The 19,173-nt window shown below is 39.4% G+C and overlaps 1 protein-coding gene across 1 annotated transcript in view; it reads left to right on the forward strand.

Moving 5' to 3' along the window:
- LOC126259300 (ER degradation-enhancing alpha-mannosidase-like protein 3) overlaps positions 1-19,173 on the forward strand; it is a 268,347-nt gene that overhangs the window by 25,936 nt on the left and 223,238 nt on the right. Inside the window, exons 2-3 of the mRNA XM_049955967.1 lie at positions 9,625-9,670; positions 11,708-11,808. Coding sequence (XP_049811924.1) covers positions 9,625-9,670; positions 11,708-11,808 — 147 coding nt within the window. The remainder of the gene's footprint in view (positions 1-9,624; positions 9,671-11,707; positions 11,809-19,173) is intronic.

Raw genomic sequence — 19,173 nt, forward strand, 5'->3', positions numbered from 1 at the left:
GGAGAATTGGGAGGGCAACAAAATGCTAGGCTAGATGTGGTGGCAAAATGTCAGACAGAATGAACCTCATTTCAGCATGGTTTTAGGAAGTCATAGTTGTGTCGAAGTAGCTGATTAATACATTCAAAACCTGATTACAAATGGGTGATGAGAGTTGTCTTTTTGGAGGGATCAGCAGTATCAGGGTTGGGTGCAATGGTCTGGGAAATCTAGTTTTGAACTAGGCAGGTGGGGTAATTACATCCACTGCAGGCTGAGGTGAGAATGGTGGTGATGGTGAGGTCAACATCAGGGAAAGTGGCATGGAGTTTTGAAAAGGGCCGTGTGAAATTTGATTGGAAGAATGTATTTAGAGATTCCAGGAATTTAACAGGTCAGTGTCACCGTGAGTCCATATGTTAAAGATGTCATCAGTGTTTCTAACTAAACCGGGGGCTGAAGTCTTATGGATCCCAGGAAAGCCCCCTCCAAGCAACCCATTAAAAGGTTGGCATAGGAAGGAGCCAGCCAGGATACCATGGCCGTGCCTCTGATCTGTTTGTATGTCTGCTCCCTCAGAGGCAAAGTAATTGTCAGTAAATACAAAGTTGATTAAAGTGAGCAGGCAGGACATCACAGATTTGAAATCAGGAAGGTGAGAATTGAGGAAGTGTTCGTCAGCAGACAGGCCATGTACACAGAGATTGTTCTATAGCAACAGGTGGCATCAACAGTTGACAAGCAAGGTGTAGAGTGGGAGTGGGATGGGCTTAGATTTCAGATGATCTAGGAAATGGTTGGTGTTTTTGATATAGGAAAGAAGTCTTTGTACTGTAGGTTGCAGGTGTTGATCAACTAAGGAAGGTAGATATATGGAGTGTGCTTTGAGGCAAGCAACTATGGGGCGGCAAGGGTGATTGGTTTGAGGATCACTGAGGATCTAAGGAGGGACTCAGTCAGTCAGTTTGTATCATGGGGATGGGGTCTTGACACCAAATGCTGTATGTAGAGGTGTCACACAGCTGGTGTAGACCCTCACTTCTGTATGTCAAGTACCACAGTATTAGATACCGTGTCCACTGGGAGGATCATGATGGATTCGTCACTATGTAGAGAAAGAGAGGCAAACGTATTTCTTTAGATGCAGATTCTTTACAGCAATACACTATGATTCTCACCTGAGCCTTCACTGGACATAATTACTCCAACGGCCGAGCTCAAAAGCAGATTCCCCAGGCCATTGCATCCAATCCTGACTGCTGATCCTTCCAAAAAACAACTTCGCAGTGCATCTCTTATCACTCAGTGCTATCCAGGTCCTGAATGTATTAATCAGCTACTTTGACAAGGCTTTGATTTCCTAAAGTCGTGCAGTGAAATGTACCCATTCTGTCTGACATTGTGCCCAACACGCCATCTTCCCAATCTCCACAGTATTCTTGTCAGACTCTAAGCTCCTTCTGTACCCGTTTCCTTATCCTATGGTTCTTACCTTCATGACTGTCCCCTCTGAGAGACTATGCACCCTCCTACCACTGGCTATTCTAGCTCTATAACTGGCAAAATGTTTACTATCAAAGGGAGAGTCACCTGCGAAACAACACATTATGTACTGCCTGTTATGTAAATGTTGTTGAACCTTTCACAATGGCATGTCTACCACCAGGTTATCAATTAGGATGAATGGGCAAAAACAATGTATACTGGCAACACACAATATCCTGTTGCAGAATATACTCTATAGCGTCAAAGTCATGACCTCAGTGTCTGTTTCACCACATGTCATCTTAATTCTTCCCCCAGACACCAGTTTCTCAGAACTCCACAGGTCGGAACCGGCATTGCATGTCCTTTGTTCTCACCACCCTTAATTTATGTTAATTTCTTTGGTCTCAGCATTTATTTTCGGCAACTGTTCCTTTCTTCACTCCATTTTAGTTTTCTGTATATTTTATTTTCTTACCTGTCTATTTTTTAGTGCCCACCCCCCCACCTCTACCACATGCAAAGAATTTAGAATTGTGCTCTTATTAACTTGTGCATGATGTTTTATCAGTAATCTCTGTCTTGCATATTAGCCTGTCTTCCACCTTTAGCTCTCAGGTTTTCAGATTTGGTCCATTGTAGTCCCCAACAATCAGACGTTCCTTCTCATCCCATCCCGTGAGTCTTCTGTGACCCGGGATTTCATGTGACTTTTCCGAAATTCCCTCATTTCCTCCACCTCTCCAGTCATTTTCCCTCATTCACCAGTGCTTTCTTTCGTTCCTCCTCCTCCTCCTCCTCCTCCTCCTCCTCCTCCTCCTCCTCCAACACTTGTGCTGATTATTTTCATTTTCAGCATTTCATATATACACAGATCAAACAATGGAAACTCTTGGTGGGAATGTTCCACGTGATAGTCGCATTGTGGCCCGAGATTCTGGAGTTGGCAGTAATGTGTGCATGAGGTATGCTTGCGTGTGTGTATGAAAGGTGTGTGTTTCTCTTTTGCTGATGAAGGCTGTGGCCAAAAGCTTTATGTGCGTGTATTTCAATTGTGCCTGTCTTCAACTTAACGTATATGTTATTTCCCTGTCCAGGCTGCGGAGATGGCATTCATTTGTGCACAAGGTGTGTGTGTGCGCGCGCATGTGTGTGTGTGTGATATATTGTGACACACTGATCATTAGTGTAGCCTGAAGTTCAGCTTAGACTGGAAGGTGACAATTTGATAGTGAATTGGTGAAGCTGATGCATGTGAATCTTAGTTGTGGTGGCATGTAGATCTGTAGTGTTGCCAGAATCTAGGGTAGATTTAGAGGTGACAGTGTGGTTATGAGTTTTCAAAGTTGTTTTGAAGGCTTCAGTTAATCCAAAGTTTCCTCATACCACAGGCCCTCCACCATAATGGGGAGAAAAGAAGAACTGTGACTAACTAGTGTCAAACAGGAACTGTTGGCTTAACAATCTATTTTGTTGTGTGTTTAAGATTTTTTGATAAAAAAATCATTGGTCATTTTTAAACTAAAACATTTATTTTTAACCTCAAAAACATCCAAATTTTATGTGCATCATGAAGTATGCATAATCCCATTAAGCTCCTATGTCTGCTGGTTTGTGTGTAATTCACTCAAATCTTCACTTCACCAACTAGTTGACAAATGTAATGATACTTTGTCTATCCGTTTTGATCATTCATGAAATTCTAATTTGTTAATGAATTTAATAGCCCTTGCTTATCTATTTGCAAAATAGGAACTGAGGACTCATCAACATTTCCAATTTCTTTCAGAAGTCAGTCTTATCACACAAGTGATTTGGAAGCATCACTTGCAACCACATATTCTTCCTCCATTGAAGAAAGGGCAACACACTGTTGTAATTTACTTTATCACACAGTTGGACCTCCATTCTTCTCAAACTTATTGCAGTCTGCAATTCTTGATTTAAGGTATCTGAATATTTATTTGAGCAATGCAAAATACACCTGTGTTTGTGAGTTGTACTCTCACAGTGCAATATTAACAGCATTCTATAAATCTGGTCTTGTACCCTGTGTTAAATACATCAAACTTCCAACTATCTATCAGTAGTGTTCAGTATTATTAAAAAGTGGTGAGTCATCCGGTATCCATTCTGCCACAGTTGGTAAAGGCAGTTGTTTTGCATCCATCATTCCAAATTTGTCTAAAATTCTTTTCACACGTTAGACTGATTTTTTTTTAATATAGTCATCAAATTTCTCGATTTGTAAGCCCAGGAGGTAATCAGCATTATCTATAGTGATCTGAAAACGTTTACCTATTGTTCAGTAGATTTAAGTTATTGCATCAGTAGAGCGCATAGCGAATCCACCATCAACATAAAACAGCAGTATCAGTTTTTTACTCTAGAACATACAGGGATCTGAATAGCTCTCCTGTAAATTACATTCACTATGACATTCATAACAGCATTTTAACAATTACTTTAAGTTGCACACTCTTCAGCAATTTACATACATGACCTTTACTGTCACAATAGCTCTCTGGTTCATTCCTGTAAATTTCCTCCTTCAAAATACCATTAGGAAATCCTGTTCTTACATCAGATTGCCTCATATGCCACCATGTTGGAATCACAACACTCAACAGGGCACTCATTGTCTCAAATCTTGCCACAGGGCTAAATGTTTGAGTATAAGCTATCCCAAATCATTGAGTGTATCTTTTTGTATATCATTTTGCCACTAACAGAGCATTACATTGAACTTCTTCAGTGTTTATATATAGTTTGGTAGCAAAAACCCATTGATTTTCAATCACCTTATTTCTTTTAGTGTTGTAAACTGGTTTCCATGTTTAATTTTTTTCCAGAGAATTCGTTTCTTCCTCCATTGCTTTTTTTCCATTCTTCAGATTTTTCTGATTGTACTATCCCTTTAGAATTTCTTAGTGTCTCACAGAGAAGCATCAATATTGGTTTGTAGGCTAAATCTTCACAATAGCACAATGATATCTTCAAATTTTGTGCCTCATGGAAATTGTATCATACTTTGTTTTCATTCCATGCTTCATAGTAGCTCTCAACTGGCCATCACTGCCAATACAAATGCTTCCTAACCATTTTGTTACTTATAACTACATTTTAATTCATTCAGTCCCAGTAACAATTCTCTTCAAAATCAACATTTTCACATTCAGTTTTCGCAATCTCTTTCTTTTCAACTGTATCTGACACATCAACAACCCTTCTAGTCCCTTGAGTCACTGGTTTCTGTAATTGTGTGCAGTTGAATTTTACATCTCTCTCTCTCCCTCCCTCCCTCCCTCTCTCCCTCCCTCCATCCCTCCCTCCCCCCCCCCCCCTCTCTCTCTCTCTCTCTCTCTCTCTCTCTCTCTGTGTGTGTGTGTGTGTGTGTGTGTGTGTGTGTGTGTGTGTGTGTGTGTGTGTGTGTGTGTGTCTCCACACGCACACACAAAATCTTTTTTCAGGAAAATAAACACAATACTTATAACCAAACACATACATATACTTTTTGTGTTGTGGGAATTCATGCATAACATTTCATTCCAAATATCAGCCAATTATCTAAAGTACCTTCCTTCCTTTACAGATATCTCAATTGGAGTTTTGCCTTCAGTTTTCACGGGACGCTTTAGGTACAGTGTGTATGTTAGAGCCATAACTGCCTCACCTCACAATGGTTTTTGTAAGTGTGGTCAGCAAACCTAAATAATTCTGGCACAGTAACTTCAACTTGAGTCTTTATCTTTTTAATAAACAGTGGTAGCTTTTCTTTAATTTCATCTTTGTGTTGTGAATGGTACATTACCCACAATCTGGGGAAAAAAATTCTTGAAAACAGAAAAGTACAGTATTGGTGATATTGCAGATCATTATCTTGCATTGGTCTGCAAAAATCTGCATAAACTAATTCTCCAGCTTTAATGGATTTCTACACAGATCATTATCTTGCATTGGTCTGCAAACATGTGCATAAACTAATTCTCCAGCTTTAATGGATTTCTACACTCTTTCACCAATGCCAGCCAATTGCAGATCATTATCTTGCATTGGTCTGCAAACATCTGCATAAACTAATTCTCCAGCTTTAATGGATTTCTATACTCTTTCACCAATGCCAGCCGATGAAGTCTGCCATAGACACATCCATCACAAAAGCTGCCATCAGTCATTGTCTCTATAGCAAATCAAAAACTCCTGCATATAATGTTTATTTTGACGACCCAATTTTTCATGCTATTTTTGTAAGGTATCACCAGTGTCGCAACAACGTAACACTTTTCTGGATAGAGACCTTCACAGCCAAATGATAAAGCCCTTTTCATTACTGTATGCAGCAACAACAAATGGAATATTATTTTTTTTAAATACCCATGGTTTGCCATCACTTTGTTATGTGATGTATTTCTTTTTGTGCAGCTTTCTTAACAGAAAATAAATTAGCAGATTCATCTGAACGAAACGAAACGAAACATCTTGAAAATAATTCTTTGTACAATTCTATCCATTGATACCTGTATATCAATGGGATCTGTACTAGATGCTTCAATTTCTACACCACTTGTGGCACTATCCATCGTCCTTGGAGTTTCGGATGGTTCATACATAGTATACCAGTCACATTAATTTGTTACATGATGTATTGCACCACTGTCAGTATACCACTCATCGCAGCCAGTTTGTTTGTATCCACAGAAAAGATGTTGCACCTCAACTTTACAACTTTCTTCTCAGTTTCTGATTTATCCCTGTGGCTAAAATTTCTTGAACTTCCCATTGATGTTACACAGGCTGACAACATAGCACAGTCTTTGCTTTTCCCTATCCCAGAGCACTCATTTGGTTGATGACTGTTTTTCCTAACATCTAAAGCAAACCAAATCTGTTACATTATTTAGATTAGTGTCCTACTTTGCCATGTGAAGAACAGTTTGCCTACGTTCCCTTTATAATTCTACTTCAGAAATAGTTTGATTGCCCCTTTGTTGCCCTTTGTTAAACTGCATTTTTGTCATCATTGCTACAGCAACACGTTTATCATCATCATAATTCTCAGTAATAAAATTATTTTTGTAATTTATTCGTTTTGTATTCGGCTAACAATTCATCCACATAACATTAATGTAATCAGACTTCGTGGGCAAAGTTTGCAAAAATTATTCCCAAAGGTTACCATCATTGACTGGCTTGCCTAGCAAAGTTTGTATCGCATCAGATTTAGCAATATGACCTTGTACATCACCAGATGCTTCCCACATTATATTATGAAATCTGTGTGTAAGCAAATCACTGCATTTGGCTAAGGGAACATCATAAATCTTATGCAGTTTCTTCCAGATATATTTGGTGGTCTTGCATTCACCAATGCAAAGCAAAGGCTTGGTATAAAGTGACAAAATTGAGCATTTCCTTGCCTTCCCATTAACATTTGTCAATGAAGCAAGATTGGTTTTGTAATTTTGAGTAATGTCTTCTGTTTTAACCAGCTTGTTACATACTTCAAAAATTTCATCACTATCTAAAATTGTCGTCGTTATAGAATGAGGAGTTTGCGCTGTTATGAAACATCCTGGCAGATTAAAACTGTGTGCCGGACTGAGACTCAAACTCGGGACCTTTGCCTTTCGCGAGCAAGTGCTCTACCTTCTGAGCTATCCAAGCACGACTCACGACCTGTCCTCACAGCTTTACTTCCACCAGTACCTCGTTTCCTACCATCCAAACTTCACAGAAGCTCTCCTGCAAACCTTGCAGAACTAGCACTCCTGGAAGAAAGGATATTGTGGAGACATGACTTTGGCCACAGCCTGGGAGATGTTTCCAGAATGATATTTTCACTCTGCAGCAGAGTGTGCGCTGTTATGAAACTTCCTTGCAGATTAAAACTTCCAGGAGTGCTAGTTCAGCAAGGTTTGCAGGAGAGCTTCTGTGAAGTTCGGAAGGTAGGAGACGAAGTACTGGCATATGTAAAGCTATGAGGACAGGGTGTGTGTCATGCTTGGGTAGCTCAGACGGTAGAGCACTTGTCCGCGAAAGGCAAAGGTCCTGAGTTCGAGTCTCAGTCCGACTCACAGTTTTTATCTGCGATGAAGTTTCGTTCTCATTATAATTCACCTGGTTCCTCAGTTTTCTTTGTTAGCCAGTTATCAAGTTATCATTGAAATTGCTTACATCTGTTGCACTTTATGTCCAGAAACTCAGCAATGATGCTCTTCTACCATGTTGATAAAATACCACTGCACATCTTTAAAATAAAACATTAATTTTAAAACTCAAAAGTACAACGTTATTGAAAAACTCATCAAACATCCCCAGCACACTAAGCACAGCTAGGCTACTATAAAGAGTCTATAATGTCAATTTACAGCTTCAAAATAATGGTAATATGTTTAGAAGTTGCTACTCACCATATAGCGGAGATGCTGAGTTGTGATAGGCACAACAAAAAGATTCACACAATTATAGCTTTCAGCCATCTGTCAGCAACACACACACACACACACACACACACACACACACACACACACACACGCGCACGCAAACGCAACCGCAACTTGCACACGTCTGCAGTTTCAGACAATTGAAACCACACTGCGAGCAGCAGCATCAGGACATGATGGGAGTGGCGACTGGGTGGGGTAAGGAGGAGGCTGGGGTGGGGAGGGGGAGAGGTAGTATGATGGGGGTGGCGGACAGTGAAGTGCTGCAGTTTGGACGGAGGGTAGGAGACAAGGTGGCGAGGAAGGGGGGTGGAGGGGGGGCGGTGTAAGGAGAGAAATCAAAAGAAATTTAGATACTGGGTGTGGCAGTGATATGATGGCTGTGTAGTGCTGGAATGGGAGTGGGAATAGGGAGGGGGCTGGATGGGTGAGAACAGACTAATGAAGGTTGAGGCCAGGAGGGTTACAGGAGTGTAGGATGTATTGCAGCGAAAGTTTCCCCCTGCCCAATTCAGAAAAGCTGGTGTTTGTGGGAAGGATCATATAGCACAGTCTGTGAAACAGTCATTGAGATGAGGGATATCATGTTTGGAAGCGTGTTCAGCAACAGGGTGTACCACTTGTTTTTTGGCCACAGTTTGTCAGTGGCCATTCATGTGGACAGACAGCTTGTTGGTTGTCATGCCTACATAGAATGCAGCACTGTGGTTGCAGCTTAGATTGTAAATCACATGACTGGTTTCACAGGTAGCCCTGCCTTTGATGGGATAGGTGATGTAAGTGACTGGACTGGAGTAGGTGGCGGCAGGAGGATGTATGGGACAGGTCTTGCATCTATGTGTATTACAGGGTATGAGCCATGAGGTAAGGGATTGGGAGCATGTGTTGTGTAAGGATGGACGAGTATATTGTGTAGGTTCGGTGGATGGTGGAATACCACGGTAGGAGGGGTGGGAAGGATAGTGGGCAGGACATTTCTCATTTCAGGGCACGATGAGAGGTAATCGAAACCCTGGCGGAGAATGTAATTCAGTTGCTCCAGTCCCAGAGGGTACTGAGTTACGAGGGGAATGCTCCTCTGTGGCTGGACTGTGGGACTTTGGGAGGGGGTGGGAGACCGGAGAGATAAGGCAGAGAAGATTTGTTTTTGTACAAGGTTGGGAGTATTATTACGGTCAGCGAAGGCTTCAGTGAGACCCTGGGTATATTTTGAGAGGGACTGCTCGTCACCGCAGATGCGCCGACCAAGGGTGGCAAGACTGTGGACGCTGAGCACGCTGCCAAACATTATATCCCTCATCTCAATGACTGCTTCACAGCCTGTGCCATGTGGATCTTTCCCACCAACATCAGCTTTTTCTGAATTGCGCAGCTGGGAACTTTCCTTGCAATACCTCCTACATTCCCGTAACCCTCCTGGCCTCAACCTTCGTTAGACTGTCCTCACCCATCCAGCCCCCTCCCTGTTCCCATTCCAGCAGTACACAGCCGTCATTTCACAGCCACACCCAGAAGCTGTAATTGTGTGAATCTTTTCTTTGTGCCTATCGCGACTCAGCATCTCTGCTACATGGTGAGTAGCTACTTTCCTTCTCTAATATTGTTACAGTCCATCCTGGATTTTCCATTGTTTGGTTTGTAATATGTTTGATAACAACACTGAAAACACATGTACTTTAACAAGATTGATACCTTTGTATTCTCTCTTTGTTTACAGGTATCAGGCCAGGGACATGTTTTATCATGCTTACAGAGCATACATGGTGAGTAATGTGTATTGCTTCATTAATAATGTTGTTTGTGTTTTGATAGTGGTGATGGTGTAGTTATGTGTCGTGGTTATGCTCAGCACCTTGGTCAAATTAAAAAAAAAACTTTGATGACTTACATCAACACAATAATAAAAATTCAGACCTTATGCTAATTTGTTAAGTTTTTATCCTACTTCATATTCTTTTGATTTTATTCGATTTCTTGCGTTGGTTACTATGTTGTCTGTCTTATTTATTAATTAAAGAAATTTCAGCTGTCATTAACAGTTGGTCATCGAGCAGTGGCTGTACAAGTTAATGCAGGGTTATGGTTTTCATTCATTAGACTCCAGTGTTTGTTGGAGATCTCTGAACGACCCTGTTGGAATTCTACACTGAATGAGTTGATACAGTGGGAAACAATAGGTTCATGTTTGATGAGGAGTAGTATCAAATTTATTATGATTTAGTCTGCTTGAGATGTACTGTTCCTTTAATTCTTGATTATATTCCTGTGGCAACAGTTCTAAGTTTGACTGGATACTGATGTTTATCTGGAATTTTGTGAGAAATGTGTGTAGGTACAACCAGTTCACAAACAAAAAAGAAAACAAACTCTACCATGAGTATATTTCCTTTCGTTATGTTCCAATATTGTTTCGTGTCCTGTTGTAACTGTCAATTACTGAGATTAATATTGTAATATGACATTAGTATCCATGCATACCTGTAGATTTCCTTCAATTTTATGCATTCTCAGTGTGGGAAGCTACTATTCAGTAGGTGAGTGTACTGTAAGGATTTTGATTTGTTGTTACGCACTGCTCAATGATATATAGTATTAATCACTAGATACAGTAGATAATGCCAACACACACATACTTTTATAATTGGCAGTCAAAATGAGAGCTAAGCATCTTTCATAGAAGTTATATACCTTTATTTGATGCACTGGAATACTAAGAATTTTTGTTATGTGCAGAACCTGTAGTTAAAGATTTTTGTAGAAGTTAGAACTGTACTGGAAATAATTTCTGATGATTTTCTTTCCATTAAGGAAACATAATACCAGCATGGGGCTGCACATATCCCTTTTGGAACATATGTTGCAATGGTTGTCTCAAACCAGCCTTTAAGTGTTTCTTAGTTCCATCTTTTTGTTTCCATGTCACAACTCACCACTCTGTTTTACGAGTGAGACCTGCTTCATCCCCATAAACATTTGAAGTATGTGTAACCAACATTTAATACAGAAATAATAAGGTTAGTTATAAATACCGAAAGAGGCATATATGGGCAGTGTGAACTGGAAAGCACAGTTTAAAGGTCCTCTTCATTGCAAGAAATGGTGTGGGGGGTGGGGGGAAGAGGTGTGTGCGTGTGCGTATGCATGTTTAGATTTGGAAAGTAAATTAACAGTGGACTAGAAACATTTTCCTGCCTCCAGTAATCGATTGCTATTTGATTGATAGGCTAAAAATACAAGGAAACCTCAAAAAATTGGGAGAGGCGGGAGGGGGGAGGAGGGAGGTGACAACATAATAAGAAAGAGACATAGGCAGGAGGGAACACACCATGTAAATAGAAAAGAAGTAGAAAATTGCTGTGGAAGAGAACGGAAAACCAAAAGACCAAGAACTTAAGAATAATAAAGACCAGGTGAATATTGGCCCATTCCCTATATTCAGGGCTGCTAAACACTTTCACTGAGAGTGGGTTTTGTGTGGCTAATGATAGAAACAAATACCCTGGTCCACACTAAATAGAACTGATGACTAGACATACTTCTTCCTTCTCAAATATTGTCCATATTATTTTTCATTTTCCTTTAATGTGTAAGTTTGTCTTTAAAGCTTTCCTAGCTTTTCTGTGCTGTGCTGGTTTATTATGGCGTTGTAAGGATTTAGTTTTCACACTGATAAGTGTTACCATTTTCAAAACTGTTATTGCTTCTTGTATGTTATATTGTGGAGGATTTCAGATTTCTCCTTTTTGATTTTAATCTCTCCAAAACAAACATTGTATATTTAATAAACACAATTATTTCAGGAAAATGCATATCCTGCAGATGAACTGATGCCTCTGAGTTGTAGTGGTCGTTGGCGTGGGACAGAGCCAAGCCGTGGTGATATAGATGATACACTTGGAAAGTATGTATGTTTATGCCTTAACACTACAAATACTTGAAATCATTCTTAGCCTTGTAAAATATATTTAAGTCAGTGTGACATTTAACTCAGTGTACTTGTTTTGTCAAGCAACAAGTAAATCTGTTGAAGGTTGAACTGAGAGAGTACCGTAAAACTATTTTGGCTGCTCTCTCTCTCTCTCTCTCTCTCTCTCTCTCTCTCTCTCTCTCTCTGTCTCTCTGTGTGTGTGTGTGTGTGTGTGTGTGTGTGTGTGAGAGAGAGAGAGAGAGAGAGAGAGAGAGCGAGAGAATATTTATTGAATGATTATAATTTGTATCATGATACTAGGAGCTATTCTGATGATGCAGTGGTAGTAACAATGATTACCAAAGTAAAAAGGGCAACTAAAACAATTGGAAGACATTATTAGTAATCTAAATAAGGTGTCACTAGTGTCGTATCTCAAGACGAAACTTGAAACATTAAGCTTTGGGCAGGAAAATGCACCTCAGTTTTTGAAGAATTGTTGACAAAGCACTACCTAGAGGAACAGTTCATGATTGGAAGGTCAGTTCATAGTGTACAGACACTGAAAGAAACTTCTAGAGGAACCAACTACTGCATAGTAGATGTAAAATGAAACAGGGGCTAGATAGAGAGATGCTAGATAAAATGCATTTCATTGTCAAGAGGGGATTCAGTGGAAGATTACACAAGTACTGTAGCAGAATTTTGTTCCAAGTCCTTGTAAAGACTGTTGGTAACACCGAAGTTTCAAGGGTGAGTAATAAATGGGAATGTAGCAGTACACTACAGTTCCTACACATTGCTCCTGAACAGACAGCAAAGACAAGATTACACTAGTTACATCACACATAGAGACATTTAAACAGTTATTCTTCCCCTGCACTTTTCAGTGCTTTGCAGAGTATAAAATAGAAATGACCATTGCAGGTTATTTGCGTAAAGTAGACTAAAAACCATTTACAATTGGTGCTATCGAGGACAATAATAATTATGGACATTACTGCAAGTTTACTTTATAAGCAGAAAAGTAGCTGCTGCTCTTCTTGTTACACTTCTTAGCTACTGTTTTTGTATAATACTTCAAAGTAAGCATGTATGTAACTTTACACAGAACACAATCATCTGTTTGTTACACTTAAAGTCTGTTTATGTTAATATTAATGTCAGTGAATTTACATTTTTGAGTCCATATGTTCTAATAAATTGTAGGAGCAGCGACAAATATGTTGTTGTTGTTGTGGTCTTCAGTCCTGAGACTGATGCAGCTCTCCATGCTACTCTATCCTGTGCAAGCTTCTTCATCTCCCAGTACCTACTGCAACCTACATCCTTCTGAATCTGCTTTGTTTATTCATCTATTGGTCTCCCTCTACGATTTTTACCTTCCATGCTGCCCTCCAATACTAAATTGGTGATCCCTTGATGCCTCAGAACATGTCCTACCAACCGATCCCTTCTTCTGGTCAAGTTGTGCCACAAACTTCTCTTCTCCCCAATCCTATTGAATACTTCCTGATTAGTTATGTGATCTACCCATCTAATCTTCAGCATTCTTCTGTAGCACCACATTTTGAAAGCTTCTATTCTCTTCTTGTCCAAACTATTTATCGTCCATGTTTCACTTCCATACATGGCTTTCAGAAATGACTTCCTGACACTTAAATCTATACTCGATGTTAACAAATCTCTCTCCTTCAGAAATGCTTTCCTTGCCATTGCTAGTCTACATTTTATATCCTCTCTATTTCGACCATCATCAGTTATTTTGCCCCCCAAATAGCAATACTCCTTTACTACTTTAAGTGTCTCATTTCCTAATCTAATTCCCTCAGCATCACTCAACTTAATTCGACTACATTCCATTATCCTCGTTTTGCTTTTGTTGATGTTCATCTTATATCCTCCTTTCAAGACACTATCCATTCTGTTCAACTGCTCTTTCGAGTCCTGGTTTCTGTACAAATTGTAAAAGCCTTTCGCTCCCTGTATTTTACCCCTGCCACCTTTAGAATTTGAAAGAGAGTATTCCAGTCAACATTGTCAAAAGCTTTCTTTAAGTCTACAAATGCTAGAAACGTAGGTTTGCCCTTCCTTAATCTAGCTTCTAAGATAAGTCGTAGGGTCAGTATTGCCTCACGTGTTCCAACATTTCTACGGAATCCAAACTGATCTTCCCCGAGATCGGCTTCTACCATTTTTTCCATTCGTCTGTAAAGAATTCGTGATAGTATTTTGCAGCTGTGACTTATTAAACTGGTAGTTCGGTAATTTTCACATCTGTCAACACCTGCTTTCTTTGGGATTGGAATTATTATATTCTTTTTGAAGTCTGAGGGAATTTCTCCTGTCTCATACATCTTGCTCTCCAGATGGTAGAGTTTTGTCAGGACTGGCTCTCCCAAGGCTGTCAGTAGTTCTAATGGAATGTTGTCTACTCCGGGGGCCTTGTTTCGACTCAGGTCTTTCAGTGCTCTGTCAAACTCTTCACGCAGTATTGTATCTCCCATTTCATCTTCATCTACATCCTCTTCCATTTCCATAATATTGTCCTCAAGTACATCGACCTTGTATAAACCCTCTATATACTCCTTCCACCTTTCTGCTTTCCCTTCTTTGCTTAGAACTGGGTTGCCATCTGAGCTCTTGATATTCATACAAGTGGTTCTCTTCTCTCCAAAGGTCTCTTTAATTTTCCTGTAGGCAGTATCTATCTTACCCCTAGTGAGGTAAGCCTCTACATCCTTACATTTGTCCTCCAGCCATCCCTGCTTACCCATTTTCACTTCCTGTCCATCTCATTTTTGAGACATTTGTATTCCTTTTTGCCTGCTTCATTTACTGCATTTTTATATGTTCTCCTTTCATCAGTTAAATTCAATATTTCTTCTGTTACCCAAGGATTTCTACTAGCCCTGGTCTTTTGTACCTACTTGATCCTCTGCTGCCTTCACTACTTCATCCCTCAGAGCTACCCATTCTTCTTCTACTGTATTTCTTTCCCCCATTCCTGTCAATTGTTCCCTTATGCTCTTCCTGAAACTCTCTACAACCTCCGGTATTTTCAGTTTATCCAGGTCCCATCTCCTTAAATTCCCACCTTTTTGCAGTTTCTTCAGTATCAATCTGCAGTTCATAACCAATAGATTGTGGTCAGAATCCACATCTGCCCCTGGAAATGTCTTACAATTTAAAACCTGGTTCCTAAATCTCTGTCTTACCATTATATAATCTATCTAATACCTTTTAGTATCTCCAGGATTCTTCCAGGTATACAACCTTTCTTGAACCAAGTGTTAGCCATGATTAAGTTATGCTCTGTGCAAAATTCTACAAGGCCGCTTCCTCTTTCATTTCTTCCCCCCAATCCATATTCACCTACTGTTTCCTTCTCTCCCTTTTCCTACTGACGAATTCCAATCACCCATAACTATTATATTTTCGTCACCCTTCACTATCTGAATAATTTATTTTATTTCATCATACTTTTCTTCAATTTCTTCGTCATCTGCAGAGCTAGTTGGCATATAAACTTGTGTGGGCTTCGTATCTATCTTGGCCACAATAATGCGTTTACTATGCTGTTTGCAGTAGCTTACCCGCACTCCTATTTTTTTATTCATTATTAAACCTACTCCTGCATTACCCCTATTTGATTTTGTGTTTGTAACCCTGTAGTCACCTGACCAGAAGTCTTGTTGATCCTGCCACCGAACTTCACTGATTCCCACTATATCTAACTTTAACCTATCCATTTCCCTTTTTAAATTTTCTAACCTACCTGCCCGATTAAGGGATTTGATATTCCACGCTCCGATCCGTAGAACACCAGTTTTCTTTCTCCTGATAACGACATCCTCTTGAGTAGTCCCCGCCCTGAGATCCGAATGGGGGACTATTTTACCTCCGGAATATTTTACCCAAGTGGACGCTATCATCATTTAATCATACAGTAATGCTGCATGCCCTCGGGAAAAATTATGGCTGTAGTTTCCCCTTGCTTTCAGCCGTTCGCAGTACCAGCACAGCAAGGCCGTTTTGGTTAGTGTTACAAGGCCAGGTCAGTCAATCATCTAGACTGTTGCCCCTGCAACTACTGAAAAGGCTGCTGCCCCTCTTCAGGAACCACACGTTTGTCTGGCCTCTCAACAGATACCCCTCCGTTGTGGTTGCACCTATGGTACGGCTGTCTGTATTGCTGAGGCACGCAAGCCTCCGCACCAACGGCAAGGTCCATGGTTCATGGGGGGAGGTCCCTTTAAACTTTCTTGGGGGATTAAGAAGCTTCACCTGTATTTAATTTTTTTTTTAATCGTATCACAACTGGTTTTGTGGCACTGAAAATCACATCCTCTGGTGACATGGAACTTAGTCATAAGAACTAACTTGGAACATGGAACTCAACATTCTTTGTCAGACCAAGATAATAAACTGCCATTAGCTTGGTCTGACAACAAATGTTGTTGTTGTTACATGTCACCATAAGATGTGGTTTTCAGTGCCACAAAACCAGTTGTGATTTGTTAATAAAACAGTTTAAACCTTGAACCCACGAAGGAAACATGCATGGTGGACATCAGAATGTGACAAATTCCATGAAGATAGACACCAAGCCTGGTTAAAGTTTCAAACACATAAAACTGAAGAAAATGCCATCAACCTAAAAAATGAAAGAAAAAAAATTCACATAAAATATTAGAAGAATCAAGAGAGGATTCCATAAAGATATTATAAACTCTATAGAAGGTAATTATCATAAAACCAACTCCAGGAACTACTATAAAATCTTTGGGAAACAACTACAACAATATGAGGCCCCTACACTAATACTGAAAGATGAAGATGGTAGAATGACACACAGTAACAAGGAAAATGCAGAAATCATGGCAAAAGCATTTAACAAACTTCTGAATTGCGAGGAACCCAAAGAACCCTTACAAATCAACATAAATACCCCAATAAAAACCAAACCTATCAAACTAGACCCTCCAACTTTCCAAGAAGTAAAAAAATTCTTAAAGAACAAAAAAATTATAAGGCATGCGGAGAAGATCAGATTTTTGTTGAAATGTGGAAATATGCAAGTGATAAAGTCAGCATGCGGAGAAGATCAGATTTTTGTTGAAATGTGGAAATATGCAAGTGATAAAGTCAAGACCTCCCTACAAATGGCTCTAACAAAAATTTGGGTAACAGAACGATTCCCCGAACATTGGACCACAGCTATCATCCACCCACTACACAAAAAGGGAGATAAGAGCAACCCAGACAACTACAGAGGAATCTCTCTCCTAGATTTCACATACAAAATTCTATCCAAGATCCTTTATGAAAGAATCAAGGAGCAATTAGAACAGGAGTTAGGGGAACATCAGGGAGGTTTCAGACCATGGAGAAGCTGTGCAGAGCAGATAATTAGTTTAAAATTGATTATGGCATACTACAAGAAACGGAACAAACCTCTGGCAATAACATTTGTAGATTTTAAGAAGGCATATGACTGTCTCCACAGACCTTCAGTATTAAAAATTTTAAGAAATCTAGGACTCCATCCAAAACTAATTAAAATTATACGACTCACTCTAACCAACACCAAATCAAAAGTGAAGTTTAGAGGAGAAATTTCGGAACCATTCCTCATAAAAACAGGCTTAAGACAAGGTGACTGCCTATCACCATTACTGTTCAACTGTGCACTGGAATGCATAATGAGAGAATGGTACAAGGACAATCCAAAGATGGTAAGAATTGGAAGTGCAAAAGATGATATTAGCTTAAACTGCTTGGGATTTGCTGATGATCTTGCTCTCCTAGCCAACACCGTTCAAGAAGCCAGGCAACAAGTGAAATCACTACAAGAAATAGGAGAGAAAATAGGCCTTAGAATATCATTTGAAAAAACGGAGACTATGCTAACTGATCCACCGCTTGCAAACAAAATTACAATAGGAGAACAGGAAATCAAAATTGTTGATAAATTTAAATATTTAGGCGAAATAATAACATACAATCTAAATGAGAAGCCATCATGGCAGAATAGAATAAAAAAACTGAACTACGCAAATTACATTACCAAAACTACATACAACAAAAAAAGCCTATCTATAGATGCAAAATTAAAACACTATAAAACAGTTACACAATGAGAAATAACGTATGCAGATGAAACTATCTTCAAAACAACTAATACAGCAGAAATTGACAGAATACTAAAAATAGAAATAAACAGTATAAAATAAATGGACATTGGAGAATAGCATCAAATGAAACAATATATGAGAAAATAGAACCAGTCATGAGCACGATCAGGATGAAACGCATCTCATTCTTTGGACATCTGATGAGAGCGCCAGAAAACAGAATTGGTAAAAAAATAATACAAAAATTGTGGAATAGCAAGAGAGACATTAAATGGATCACAGAAATTAAGGAAGATATAAAAGAACTCCAAATTACAGTAGATGACCTAAAAAATAAGGCAGAGAAAACCAGAATACTGCAAGACCCGCAAACCAGACTACAAATGAAAATCAATAAAAGGAGTACAGGAAGAGTGGTCTCAGATGAAGAAAGAAAGAAAATATCTGAAAGAATGAAGAAATATTGGGCAGACAGAAGAGCAAAACACCTTTCATATAAGAATAGACTCAAATAATTATATTACCTAAATATCATATTAAGTTATTGTTGAACCAAATTGTATCCCTGTGTAACAACTTGTTTACAACTTTGTATTTTTGACCAGAGTGGTCCAATGAAGGCCATAAAATAAATAATAATAATAAAAAAAACAGTTTAAATACAGGTAAAACAGCTTCTTAATACTGAAGATGTTTACTCACAGCTTTGGTTTCCCAGTCTGCCGGCCGAAGTGGCCGTGCGGTTAAAGGCGCTGCAGTCTGGAACCGCAGGACCGCTACGGTCGCAGGTTCGAATCCTGCCTCGGGCATGGATGTTTGTGATGTCCTTAGGTTAGTTAGGTTTAACTAGTTCTAAGTTCTAGGGGACTAATGACCTCAGCAGTTGAGTCCCATAGTGCTCAGAGCCATTTTTTGGTTTCCCAGTCTACAAGGTCTTCTGCCTTAAACTTTATTTATGAACATTTGAGGTTTTCCAGTTTCTTGTGTGATGGATGCCAGCAACCTGTTAAAGATTTTTGCTTAAAAATATAAATTGCATACTGAACATTGGTCAAGGGTAATATAATTGCTGTTTAAATTATTTTTACTTCTATGATTGTTCATCCTGAATCAACCCTTTTCATTAATTACATACACCATTAGATATCTTAATTACTTAGAGGACAAGTATATTGTCAACTAAGGGAATGAATCCTGAGGTTCTTGGCTAGGGTTCAACATT

This window comes from Schistocerca nitens, chromosome 5 (genome assembly GCF_023898315.1).
Source record: "Schistocerca nitens isolate TAMUIC-IGC-003100 chromosome 5, iqSchNite1.1, whole genome shotgun sequence".
Lineage (NCBI taxonomy): Eukaryota > Metazoa > Arthropoda > Insecta > Orthoptera > Acrididae > Schistocerca > Schistocerca nitens.